Source organism: Coenobita brevimanus, chromosome 64 (assembly GCF_032717465.1).
Source record: "Coenobita brevimanus isolate Jiangsu-jjx chromosome 64, ASM3271746v2, whole genome shotgun sequence".
NCBI classification, from domain to species: Eukaryota; Metazoa; Arthropoda; class Malacostraca; order Decapoda; family Coenobitidae; genus Coenobita; species Coenobita brevimanus.
In genome coordinates this window covers 10,007,810-10,021,993 of record NC_137017.1, presented here as the reverse complement: position 1 = coordinate 10,021,993, position 14,184 = coordinate 10,007,810, and the positions used below count along the sequence as shown (strand labels likewise).

Here is a 14,184-nt window from a genome sequence, read left to right as displayed (position 1 = left end):
AATGTGATCCAAGTGGACTGTTGCTACCCTCCCACAGTCCATCATCTCCCCTTCCCTCCTTTTCCTCGCTAATTTCTCCCTCCTCTCCGTCTTCCCCCTCAGCATCCCACTTCTTCCCCTCCCCACCCCTTGTCTTCCGTCCTCTCTCTCTCCCACCTTTTCTTCTTCCTTCTTCTCTCCCCTTCCTCTCCTTTCCTGCACATATTTTCCCTTTCTCATTTCCTCACTATTTTTTTCCTTCCTTCCCCACCCTTTTGTCTTTTTTTCCCAAGCTATCTCTTCTTCCTTCTCACCCCTTCATTTTCCTTATCCTCTTCTCTCCTCCCTCCCCTCATCTCCATCCCCTCTGTTCCTCCTCCCCTCTCCTTACCCCTCCCCTCTCCTTCCCCTCCCCTCTCCTTACTCCTCCCCTCTCCCTTCACCTGTATTACCTGTTCATATAAAAGGCTAAAGCTTTTTAACAAAATCTGATTTCTTACATCATTGACAGATATAGTCTCTCTCTCTCTCTCTCTCTCTCTCTCTCTCTCTCTCTCTCTCATTCAGTTCGGAGATACACATGCTTTCACCGTTTATCGACAAACCTCACACAGTCTCGAAACACATTGTATTGTGGAACAGGGTGTAAATATCGTAATGGTATCAGTTCCAGCCTTCATTATTGAACTAAATCGCACATAATTATCTATAAACACATCTGTACATCCCCCCACAATCATATGTTAATCATTCTAACGTTTAAGTGAATAAAAATCTAATCGAATACATACACTGACACCTCGCACAGGTGATCGAGTTTTCTATGATGGATGTTGCTAGATCTGGTATAGCATGATAATCGTTTACCCCTAACACGGCATCACCTTTAAGTATTCTTCTGGTTTTTGTCTCACATATTTTAGTTCTAGAGAGTTGGTAAATACATTAATGGTAGAAATTTTGGCTGTTTTTAGCATATCGGGAGTGGAGATGGGGCGTCTGGCGTTGTGTGGGAACTGGCACCGTGCGCCTTAAAGCCCACGATAGCAGACGAAATTGCAGCTAGTGACTCTCTGAACGTCGTGGGGGTGTTTTGCTTCTCCTTCTTCTCTCGCTCCTCTGTTAATTGGAAGGATGGTCGGCTGGGGTTACTCCAAGGCAAACGGTAAGTAGGCGTTAATATTCTCAGTTCCATCATCTCCTTAGCTCCTGTACGCCCTAGCTTCTGTAAATACAAAAGGATTAAGTCATGTGTAAATATGCCCTGTTTCCTGACCCTCTACATAGATTTCTCGGTACATATGGGCAGTGGCTTTGGTAGTTTCCCCCAGAGTTTCACCTGTTTCACCCCGGCGTGTCAGGACGTCAGGTGAAACTCGCAGTACATACGCATTCTTAACCAGGCGGAGAACGTCAGCTGTTGTTGTTATTATTATTATTATTATTATTATTATTATTTATTCCTTGTAAAAGTTCATTATAATCATCATCATCATCACATCATCATTCCCATTATCAATACTCAACTTACTTATAAAAGCATTTTTATTATTATTATTATTACTACTATTATTATTAGTAATAGTAGTAGTAGCAGCAGTAGTAGTAGTAGTAGCAGTAGTACCAGCGTATTACCTATTAACGAATCAGTCGCCAGAATTCCCGTGAACTTCTAAACATACGAGTTCAGTTTGAGGATTTTCCCACTTTGGTACTTTCCTTTTCCTGTTTCTGAAACTGAGTACTGGCTAACGATGATACGTATATTTTATTATTTTTTACGAGAGCAGCAGTACAATAACAACAACAACAACAACAACTACTACTACTACCACCGTACTTCTTCTTCTTCTTCTTCATTGACCAGAAATTCTCCCGTTGTCCACTTTCGTTGTCCAGTAATGCTAGTTTTGCCATTATTGTGCTTTTGCTTTTATCTGGTCTAAATCCAGTTACCACAGACCCTGTCACAGCTTTAAGACTATGGGGTATTGAGCTGTGATTGTAGAGGTGGTGAGGGTGAGGATGATTATTGTTAGTGATGCTGATTATTGTTACCTATGATGATGGTGATTGCTACTGATGATGACGATTTTATGCAGCTGATAACGAGCTGCAGGTGTCCAAGTGTAAAAAAAGAAAAATCAAAGCGTCATTATTAAGTGTGACATTATATACACATGATCAGTGTAGAAAAAAAAATTTGTGTGTGTATATATATATATATATATATATATATATATATATATATATATATATATGTGTGTGTGTGTGTGTGTGTGTGTGTGTGTGTGTGTGTGTGTGTGTGTGTGTACATAAAGCGTATTTATTAAATGTGGCAATATATTGGCAGAGAAAGGTTGAAAAAGCATATATCACAAAGGGCAGTTATTAAGTGAGGCAACAAATAGGCGAGGTCAGGATAAAAAAATCTGACACGTGCATTTTTGTTTTAGTATTATATCCTCTCTTTCTCTCTCTCCCTCTCTCTCTCTCTCTCTCTCTCTCTCTCTCTCTCTTTCTCTCTCGGAAATCCTCACAGTTTTTGCGCCTCCGGCTAGTCATTCTTTCCTCCTTTTGGTTCCCGGGGTGAGTATAAGGATACAATTTTTTGCCGTGACATCACCTAGGAAATTCCCATCAGTTGCATCGGCCGGCATAGGTTGGATAAGGCTGGATTAGACTGGACTAGACGGATTCTGGGGTGGGATTCTCGAACATCTTTACGATAGGTCCCATGTCATAAGCTAGATCTGATATTGCAGGAAGAACTTGAAACCTGGGAAGCTGCACATACTTTCTCTGTCCTGCCTGAGTAAACAAAAAACTGAAATTTTTCCTGTCGCCACCAAAATTTTGTTTTGTAACAGGAACAAGAGGCCTGGAATATCACTGCAGTCTCCCTTTCCCGTTGTTGCTGATAAAAATCTGCCGGAAATTCCACTCTACTGCATTGGAGATAAAGCATTACCATGGGTGAGGATGTACACTTCGAGGAAGTTGATTCGTGTTTTCCTAGGATACATATATATAAAAATAAATTAAATATATATAGATAGATAGATAGATAAAGTGCTCTATGCCCGCAATGGATTACATATTGACATATTGATGCCTTCACTCAATAACACCCTTTCCAAGTTGAGAAAAACCATCTCATGGTAACGATATTAAATATTTAAGGTGTTCTCTGGCGGAAGTGGTTGAGGTATATCTGCTGGTCAATGTATGTTAATTTTGTTTGGGTATATTCCCTGACTAGGCTACTATTAGAAATGTTTTAACGTAGTGTGTACGTATAGTTCGGTACCGACGTGATGGATTGTGACCCTGGCTGAACCTCGTGACCACAACAATCAGGTAATGTACTTTGTACCGTATTTTTGCTACCTCTAGGAAATTTTACTCAGCCTTTGGGAGAATTGGTGCAGTAAAGGGTAAATGGATGCCATATCTAATATATTCAATTTAAAAACTTTTCCATAAACTGAATAAAATCATTTGAAAGTAGAAAGAATTAAAAAAAAAAAAAAGTCCTCGGAGTGAAGGAAGTAACCTTATCCTATAGAAACCTCAGAGCCTGGTCTGTTTATCCTGAAACCAGTCAGCTAAATATACTGAGCTTTGGTGATTGGGAGACGCGTTATAATCCCTTCTATCCTTCCTTGTAAACATACACTTGAATATGAAGACCGTCATACAATGTTATAACACCTTGAATGAGTTGTTGTCTTAAGTATTAGATCCAGTTTACAACCAGACTACTCTCCAGTTTGGAGGGACGTCGTGACCTCTGCTGGTGATGGGGTTGGATGCAGTCTCTAAACTCTGTCAGTATCTTGGTACGGTATAAAGGTATTATAGTATATTTTCGTTATCGCCGAAGATGATCTGTCATAGAGGAATTTACACGAGCATATTTTGTTGAAAATTACAAATAATTTGTCACGACTTCCACCATTCCACACCTTGCCACACGCTGATTTGTAATGGACTACAGTAGCAAGGTAGACTAAAGTAGCAAGTGATAGAGCTAGAGTGATGGAGTATCGGTATGCTTAGAAGGGTATTAGTCATTGCTGAGTTTAGCTAATTTAACTCTGAATGAGTTATTTTTACTATTGTACAAAAAATTAATCATGTTCATTATAACTCGCACTGCTGCGGTCGCACTTTCTTCCTCTGCACGAGTTTTACCACCCTGGGGGAAATCAAAGTCAGTGGATTTAAAACTACCTCAATTGAACCCTTTCTTTATTTAGGGTAATACATGGTGATTTTGTTCAGCAGACAGAAGTTGTACCAGTTAGCCAGTTAAATTCTTCAATCTGGCGACATTCCTTACTTTTCCTTATAATCCCCGGGCGATTTTATTTATTTTGATGTTAAGTTTCTGGAACTGGAGTGGTTACATATAGACGTCATTAATCCTTTTACTACTAGTGCAGCTCCTTCAACAAAATGTTATCGTATGGGGACAGCAAAATTTTAAAATACGTCAGCGAAGTCAAGTGGTTAAGATTGCCGGCCACTGGCGCGTCTCGGTATTTATCCAGGTAAACACCAAGAGATTTCGTTCAGCCAAGAAAGATCGTAGCAGTGGTGGAGCTAAAAATATCCCATGGAGTTTCTCTTATGGCGTTTTGTAGGTCGAATGTGAAGACATTTTCCTAATATCAAGCCGATGCAATGCTTAAAAAAATACAGTTGACGGTCACTAATTACACGTTGGGGGGCGAGGTCATTAAACGAAATTCTGATCCTCTTGAACAGCGATTAGCTGGGATATATCTCATTAGATTTACACATTTTGCTCTTTGTAGTTAACGAAACCGCTGCCAGAAAATTAGGGCTCAATTTAAAATTAAATTAAGTTTTTGTCCCATAATCATTATGCACTTTGGAGTAAAAGTGCTCTTTGTTGATAATAATGTTACGGTGTGCAGTAAATGTCAAAGTTTGTTTCACTTTTTTCTAATATGAATGATTCAACACTCTTTAACATTGACAAAAGATCAATCCAATTAATTTAGGTATCTTGAACTCCTGTTCCACCACCGTAACTTGGCCCAGATCTGCATCCTTTATCTTATCTCACGTAAGATAGTCCAGTGGCAGAAAAAGATAATGATGCGTCTTACATCCTTTCATAGGACTTTCACGTGACCAGCATAATATTTTAATGTTGATCGATTGCCACAATTCAGCAGTCGAGATGGAACGATGGCAGATTTTTGCCATGTTAAAGTAATACTTTAGTGAGACGGTATTCAAGCCATAAATTTGCAGCCCTGACCAACTCGTGGAACTGTGAGTAGGCAGTGATAATAAGTAACTTTAATTCTCTCTCTCTCTCTCTCTCTCTCTCTCTCTCTCTCATTTACCAGCACCATCAAAATAATACCAAGGTGCGTCACAAAGGTCAAAACGTGTCCAGACAAATGCCGCCATCAACACTTTCTCAGCGGTGACCTTTTGTCCTTGCTAATTGCAGACGATTACACTCAGTTTGTAAGAGACTTTTTGAGCTGGAGAGGCCAGATATACCCTTCATTAACCCCTTCAGCACTAGAGGTCCTTCCTGGATTGAACGCAGTTGTCATTAGATATCAGTAAGCTAAATCATGTCATAAAAGGTCAGCGTCCACGCGACCTCACTTCACCTTACCCCGCGGCTCAGGCGAACTGGTTCTAATGTGTGAGCAGGCTCCAGTTATTAGAAAGGGTGATTGTGCCATGAAGGAGAAGGTACTGGGAAACTAGACTGGTTTTAACTGTTTGCTCTGTTTTATTTTTGCTACCAAGTTTTTTTTTTTTTTTTTTACTCATCTTAGGAAAATTTCGAAGTACTGGAGATCTATAATTCATTCGCGTTCCCTTACATAGAGTATCTACAGCACTGTGTATAATAGTCTGGAGATAGGAAGAAGAAAACAAAGAAAACATCCTCGGTCTGAAGGCTCCAGTATGGTCCAGTTTTTAGAGGGTGTGGTAAAGGAAGCATTGCAGGGGAAACTGAACCGGTTTACTGCAGTCGTGGAGAATCTCTGTGTTTATTATAGTTACATATTCTGTTCTCTTTTATCTTTGACATTATTCTCCCAGTTTTGGCATATTGCATTATTTTTAGCTTCCAATAACTTTTCTTTTTTCACCCTTTCTGTAAATAACTTCTAAGATCTAAGGTTTTAAGAGTTGAGGCAGAGAGACTAAGATCACCTCCCTTTGTGTCGGAGAGAGAGAGAGAGAGAGAGAGAGACTAACGAGGGAATTTGTGTGCATGTGTGTGTGTGTGTGTGTGTGTGTTTGTGCGTGTGTGTATGTGTTTGTGCGTTTATGTGTGCTTTGATATCTCGTCTATCTGGCTGTTTATCTGTAGCCAGACACCTTAATCGCGTAAGGGGTGGCCTCAAATAAGTCGCCTCCATGTCGACCTGTCCCCCACCATTTCTCTGCCCTCCTCCAACTTACACCCACTGTCTCATAGAAGAGCAATTAAATTTACAAACAGGATCACACATTTAATAACATATATATATATATATATATAACCACCATTGTGTAACTGAGTCACGTGCACATTATTACAGACTTTTATTATGAGCGTGGATACACAAATACGGTAGCCTACATGCGGTATAGCCTAGTCACACACACACACACACACACACACACACACACACACACACACACACACACACACACACACACACACACACACACACACACACACACACACACACACACACACACACACACCTGTACACAACCTCCTTTCACATCTGTTTGGACTCTCAGATGTGACACGACGCCTAAATCCAGTTATCAGCACGGATATTCACAAACATTAGTTACGTTAATATTACTCTCTACGCGTTTATAAAATTATGGCACACTAATAATTATCATAGATGTTCATTGATTCAGGATGTTCAACTTTTTTATACCGTAAAAAGATATACTGATGATGATGATGATTATGATGATTCTCTGTCCACACACTGATGTAACCCTTCCCCACACACACTCGCTCTTTCACAGCCCCCACTCCATCCCTCGCGCCACACACGCACGCACTGCACTTCTTCCCCGTGAAAAAAGTAGCAGTTGTCGATATTTCTCCTGACACCTTTCGTCAGCATCATAAATTAATCTCCCTGCTTCAACAGGATCCTCGCACCACCTTGCTCTGTCATTCACCCTTCCAGTACGGTGACGTCTTTTTAAAGCTGTTTTTGCTACCTCGAGGTGATTTTATCTGCTTGGCGGATTTTATTCTACTGAAGAAAGTCATTCGTTGGTGAGACGTTAAGGATAAACCCACTGACCTGAAACATTCATTACAGTGTTCACTTCCTGCCACCACCTGACTCCTTTATCAAACTTCGGAAAGGCCTCAGGTAATCACGTGATTACGCAAGCAAATTTCTAACCCCTTCAGTACAAGATGTCTTTCTAAATTTAAAGGAAATCATATGGAGATAATTTTTTTCATATGACGTTATCATACCAAAGTATAGTCAACTTGTCCATACTAATTCGCTTACCATCACACCACCCATTGTGTTCATCGTTTGTACATGGATTCACGTAACTTCGAATGTGTTTGCCCTTTTATTTTTTGTATTTTTTAATGTCTGCTCGTATTCAGTACTTCAGTAACTTCCATTCACCTTCACTTTGTTTTGCTCACTATCGCTCCCCCCAGTGTGTTCATCGCCTGTACATGGGTTCACGTAACAGCGTGTTTGCTTTTTTTTTTTTTTTTTTTATAATGTCTGTTCGTATTCAATACTTCATCAACTTCCACTTACCTTCACTTTGTTTATCATCAATTAAGGACTTCAGTTACTTGTATGTCTTCAACACTTCGTCAAATCGTTATTCTGTTTTACAGCGTCTTTCAGTATCTCACTAAGTTTCATAAACCTTCAGCCATTGTGTTCACTGGCTTCAGATTTTTTCATTTTTATTTTTATTATTTTTTTTTTTTTTACTGCATCCGCTTGTCGGTTCGTCATTTTTGTTTTCTTGTGTTTATTTTTATTTTTACTTGCCGGCTAAATCTCGATGGTATTGTGAATTATTTTCTCCTACCCCTTCACGCATTCCTCTCTCTCTCTCTCTCTCTCTCTCTCTCTCTCTCTCTCTCTCTCTCTCTCTCTCTCTCTCTCTCTCAAGCATACATTACATCCTTTCTATCCGTCTCCCTCGCTACCCTGTTCCTTCTTGTCCATCTCACGTTCTTCCATTTTTCTCTGCTCCCCGTCTTCATCACCGTATCGTCCACTGCTGTCCTTCCCTTTACGCCTTCTCTCTTCCTTTCTCCTCTCTCCCCATCCTTCTTTCTGCCCCTGCATTCCTCTGCCCCTTATCTCACACCACACCTCTATTACGGAATATCGCTGCGTGTTGAACCAATTTGGTGTATCGATCGCCTTGTCTCATCCTCTCATCCTCTCTTTCTGTCTCTTGTTATTATTATTTTTTTCATTTTTACCTATTCCTCCTTTTCTAGTCCTGCCCCATCCTCACACTCTTTTATCCTCTCTCTCTCTCTCTCTCTCTCTCTCTCTCTCTCTCTCACACACACACACACACACACACACACACACACACACACACACACACACACACACACACACACACACACACACACACACACACACACACACACACACACACACACACACACACACACCACACCCCCATTACGTAGCATCGTACCGTGTTAAACCAATTTACATTATTGATCACTTCACTCTCTCTCTCTCTCTCTCTCTCTCTCTCTCTCTCTCTCTTCCTCCCGCCTTTATTATTTATTCTCTCTTCTCTTTCTCTCCTTTCCATCTTTAGTTTTCCCCATCATCCTTTTCTTCTGTGGCTTTCCCTCTCTCCCCTCTCTCACACTCCTCTTCTTTAGTACTCTTCCCCTTTCCCTCCCTCTCTCTCATCTTTCATCTTTCACCCACATTCTCACCAGCCATCCCTTCGTTTTCTGTCCTCTCCCCACTTTCCCGTCTTCCCTTTATTCTTTCTCTCTCCCTCTCCCTTTCCCTCTCGCCACCACCTTGGCCCCTCATACAACCATACCCTTTCCTTTACTCATTTCTTTTATCCTTTTTTTTTTTTTTAATTATTCTCCCTCCTCATTTATTCTCTCAACCCTCTGACTTTCGCAGTTTTTTTCCCCTTTGCTGATACAAGATGATTTTTTTTTTTTTTTTTTTTACTTCGGAGAGCCCATTGGTAGTGGAGAGGTTGATGAAAGTTGCACCTTACGTCTCAAGTTCGGAAAAAGTTTGTGCAACGCTGAATAAAATCGTCAGGATATTGTGATAATACTGAATGACGTCCTTGGTTTGCAAAGAACAAGAAGGATCTAAGTGCGCGACGTGCTCTAACATATCCTAGTGCAAGTAATAATGATGTATTCGTTTCCCAGGTGTATATATAAGTGTCTTTCTCATGGCTTTTTCTTCCTCTTGGCATATCTGTATCTTTTCCCAGGCATATCTTGGATTATCTCGCCCATTGGTGTCTCGCTTCTGTTACCTATTTCTCTTTTCCCAGGGGTATCTGCGACTGTACCTCCCCTGTCCATCTTTACCTACAAGTCTTGTCTGTTTACATCGTGTGTGTGTGTGTGTGTGTGTGTGTGTGTGTGTGTGTGTGTGTGTGTGTGTGTGTGTGTGTGTGTGTGTGTGTGTGCCTGTTTACCAAGCGTCTCTGTGTACTAATGTTTCAGAATCTAATCACCTGTCACTCATCCTGCACAAACACAAGCTCACCTTTCACCCTCCAACAGCACCTGGTATCCCCTCAACAACCATGACGCCAGTGTATGCTAGCTAACTCCCGACCTCTCACTATTTTCACTGCCTCTTAATATCACATTCTCTAAGCTGGGGTAATTATGTTTGGTTTGTAGGTAACACTGGACGATTTTAAGCATATAATATTATCAGTGGTGAAATGCCCACACTCCATCCTTTAGTGGGAAGAGAGATGGGTATGATGATGATGATGATGATGATGATGATGATGATGAGAGTCCTACACCAATCAGTAACCTTGACATGCTTACACACAAGGTTACTCAACTGAAGATAATAAGGTATGTCGTCACCAAGCCTTACAAGTGACACACACACACACGCACACACACACACACACACACACACACACACACACACACACACACACACACACACACACACACACACACACACACACACACACACACACACACACACACACACACACACACACACACACACACACACACACACATCCATAACTTTCTAAAGATACTAAATCTGTCAGGTCGTTGAACAAGATTAATACAGAAATATTGTCATCATAGCCAGTAGGTTGAATAGGTAGGATTATAATATTCCTTTCAGTCATAGACCCATTACATGAACTAAAAAAAAAAAAAAAAACTTCCAAGAAATGCCAGAATACTTTTAAAAGGGTGTTATGGAAGTGAAGGGTGTAAATACTGTCGCACAATTTCTCTCTCTCTCTCTCTCTCTCTCTTTCTCTCTCTGTTATGTTACGTTAGACACAATATGCACCTCTGGAACGCACACACATGGCCACACCACCACAAAAACCATAACGTCACTTTCACATTGAGTCACATAATTTCTCTTTCTCTCTCTCTCTCTCTCATCTGTCTTACAACTTGCCGCTCATCTCCAGCCACCTTATGCAATGTAACAGCCACAGCACCTTCACCTTCCTTACCTCTAATACGCCCGTTGGTTTGCTCTCTCTCTCTCTCTCTCTCTCTCTCTCTCTCTCTCTCTCTCAAAAAAAAAAAAAAAAAAAAAAAAAAAGTGAAAATTTACTTGTGACCGCGATAGTCAATGCTAAGTATATATAATGTTTTCAACGGCAGGATACAATTGAATATCCTGTAAAAGAAAGAGAATTTGTTGCTGCATAGGGACAAAAATTCTTGAAGATTCGTTCAGGCCACCCCCCACAGGATGCGGTGTCAGGTGCCGTCATAAACTTACAGAATCGGGAGTGACTGGATGGAAATTTCAGAACTGTAGTAGATTTGGGTACTGTTTCTTATAATCATTAAGTGTTCCCCATTTCAGCATTGTGCGTTAAGTTTTCTCAGTAACGTTAATTCATTTACCCTTAACCAAGCTTGTCCCAGTCTTCTTAGCCTCGTTGAATATAAACTAACTAACGACCAACTTAACCTACATATACTTAATCCAACAAAATACAAAGCGACCAAGCCAAGTACTGACAGCCCTTCCCAGCCTGGTCTGACCTAATACTAAATGCTTAGTTTAATTAAATCTTAGCTACTTAGGCTTTTATGGAAAATCCCTGAGGTGCGACAAAAAGCCAAGGAAGAGCCATCTGTAATAATACCAAGTGATAATGAACTGTAGAAAATGAGCAATACCAAGTGATAATGAACTGTAGAAAATGAGCAAGAACAGTATGATACCGGATAAATGAAATAAATAAGGCTAATCGCCGGATTTCCGGCAGATCGGAAAGCGCGCCCAAGAAATTAGTTACCGGTATAATAATTTAGAGTGATGAGTTGAAATAGAAAATGAATATCAGTTTTATTGTACGTACAAATACAGAGAAATATTTGTGAGATACTCAGCACTGTGCCCGATATCCTACAGATCCCGTGCTATAGCACAGCTTAAAGGTCTGTTATCGATATTACAGGTATTAGTAAAAATGTGTTGTATAGATATTGATCTGAATCACATAATAGAACAAAAAGTTAATAACTTGTTCTGGGAGGGTTGACCGGATTTCCTTAAATTACGAGAGCACAGGTAGTTTATTAGCCGTAACTGTTTGATGTTACCTTACATACATATATAATAAAAGTGAGAAAGAAACGTGACTGAATATTGAAAGTAAAATAATGACTAACAGAGACTGATCCCTCCCCCCTCCCGTTGATACAAGAACGATTATTATTCTATTTCTCCTTCAGTTGAGTAAGTCTTTTTTTTTTTTTCTTTTTTTTTCTAAGCTGAGACCAAGCCATATATTTTTAAGTCATCCCTTTACTTGGAGAGGTCTTCCCCAGGCGAATAAAATAGTCTGTCGGTAGTATTAATTGTGTAGAAAAAGTTGTCACGTCACTGAACAGGTTTAATTATATTGCAGTTTTAGAAGGATTGCACTCTTATTGCTGACGAAACGGGCTGTCTATCACAAGTGTTGCAAAAGTCTCTTCATTATTTAAGTAGCATGCAGCAGTGTGGAAACTGTTTTGCAGGATGAAGCCGAGAATTTCGGCGTCTTCAATGGTTGAGTAGATATTTGGATCAGTTTAACCTGGTATTTTCTTGATAAGCCTCCTACATTTGTGTATTCTTCTCCCATTTCTAAATTCTACCCGTCCTATTTATTAGTGGCAAATGCTATGATAAGGTTATTGGTGATAATTCAGTTTTAAAACTGCAGTTGTTTCGTAAGATTGCTACACACTTCCAGAATTAAAATAGTTACAAGCAGTCTAGTTATTTACCAGGATTTTTTTTGTGTGTGGTTTCTTAATCCTTGACCTGAACTTGAGTCATACATTTCGTGCAATTATGATATATTTGTAATGTTACAGGAGTGAAGGTTTTATCAGATCATTAACATATACATAAACACGACACATTCATTCTTAGTTGAAAGCTTTGCATGCATACAAAATACATGTCATGAAGTAAAGTGCACTTTCGGCACATATTCCATATTTTCACACAACCAAAACACAAGCACTACGTATATGCACACAATACTGGTAAACAGAGTGTGTAGCCCCCCCCCACACACACACACATACACAGACATCAGCGTAAAAGCAAACATAAATTCACAAGTCACGACGTCAATTACGCCTTAAACACAGAACTTGTGTGTGGTATACCAAGCATTTTTTTTCCTTTTATGTATCATGGGCGACATATGAGTATTTCTCTCTCTCTCTCTCTCTCTCTCTCTCTCTCTCTCTCTCTCTCTCTCCACAGTACAAAGGATGACACAGATTACCCACCAGCAGAACACTTTTTTATCCTCGTCACACCACGCCATCATCAGGTCTGAAACGGCAATGTAATGTCAGGTACAAAAATTATCTTCCTGCTCCACTTCGTCTTCCTCACACTAAGACTTATGAGTTGTAAAATTGGCTTCGTGGAAACCCCTCCTTTGCGATTTACTCTACATATTACAATTTAATGTTCTGTTATGTGTTATTTGCATGACTTACATACAGACAGGTTTGCATCAGTAACATAAACAAGGATATGAAAGTGTGATAGGTAGCATAAACCGCTGAGGAGGAGGTGCCACGACATATCCAAAGCCAGCAAGAATACGACCTTCAAAGCATGTCCGTCACGTTTTTTCTTGACGGATCATATGACAGTGAATCATCCATGGACGGAGAATTTTACCAAGCCTCTCTCAGCTTAGGAACATTAGCCAGCAGAGGAGAGTGAGAAGCAGAAAAGGCAACTATAACTTTTGTCCCGCTTGTACAGTGTGCTTGTAATGACGTGGAATGATTGTGTGTGTGTGTGTGTGTGTGTGTGTGTGTGTGTGTGTGTGTGTGTGTGTGTGTTGATATATAATGGTGTGTGAAATGATATATGATACAGGGAGTCGCCATGACGCCTGGAGTGAGAGCAAAAAGACTATCATCCACCCCAGTTTGGATGTTTTAGCCTTCGGGATGGAACTAAGGGAATTTTGAGGCAAGATTTTTGAGTGAATGGATGTATGGCTGTCTGTCCCCTGCCTCTCCCTTCCTTCACTATCTCTGTCTTTCTTGTCTCTTCTCTCTCTTCCGTCCTTCTTTCCCCTTTCTCCCTTTTCCTCTTCCCCATCATACTCATCTTCCTCTCTTCCATCCCCTCCTTTCTTCCATCCCCTCCTTTCTTCCATCCCCTCCTTTCTTCCATCCCCTCCTCTCTTCCATCCCCTCCTCTCTTCCATCCCCTCCTCTCTTCCATCCCCTCCTCTCTCTGTCTCGTCTCTCACCTATTTTCTTTATCATTTGTCTTTGTCACCTCCTCTTTCTCTCCCTCTTCCTCCTCTCTTTCTGTCTCCGTTCCCCTCTCTCTTCTCTCCCCTTTCTCAATGCCTCCCCTTTCACACCGCTTTCATCCCCCCCTCTCTCTCTTTCCCCTTCCTTCTCCCTCCCTATTT

General features: G+C 40.5%; 1 protein-coding gene across 1 annotated transcript in view; it reads left to right on the top strand.

The window, feature by feature from the left end:
* The first annotated feature begins 1,058 nt into the window (after window positions 1-1,058).
* The window catches only part of LOC145404660 (carbonic anhydrase 13-like), a 55,011-nt gene continuing 41,885 nt past the window's right edge, over window positions 1,059-14,184 (top strand). The window contains exon 1 of the mRNA XM_080276199.1: window positions 1,059-1,144. Coding sequence (XP_080132325.1) covers window positions 1,114-1,144 — 31 coding nt within the window. The 5' untranslated portion in view covers window positions 1,059-1,113. The remainder of the gene's footprint in view (window positions 1,145-14,184) is intronic.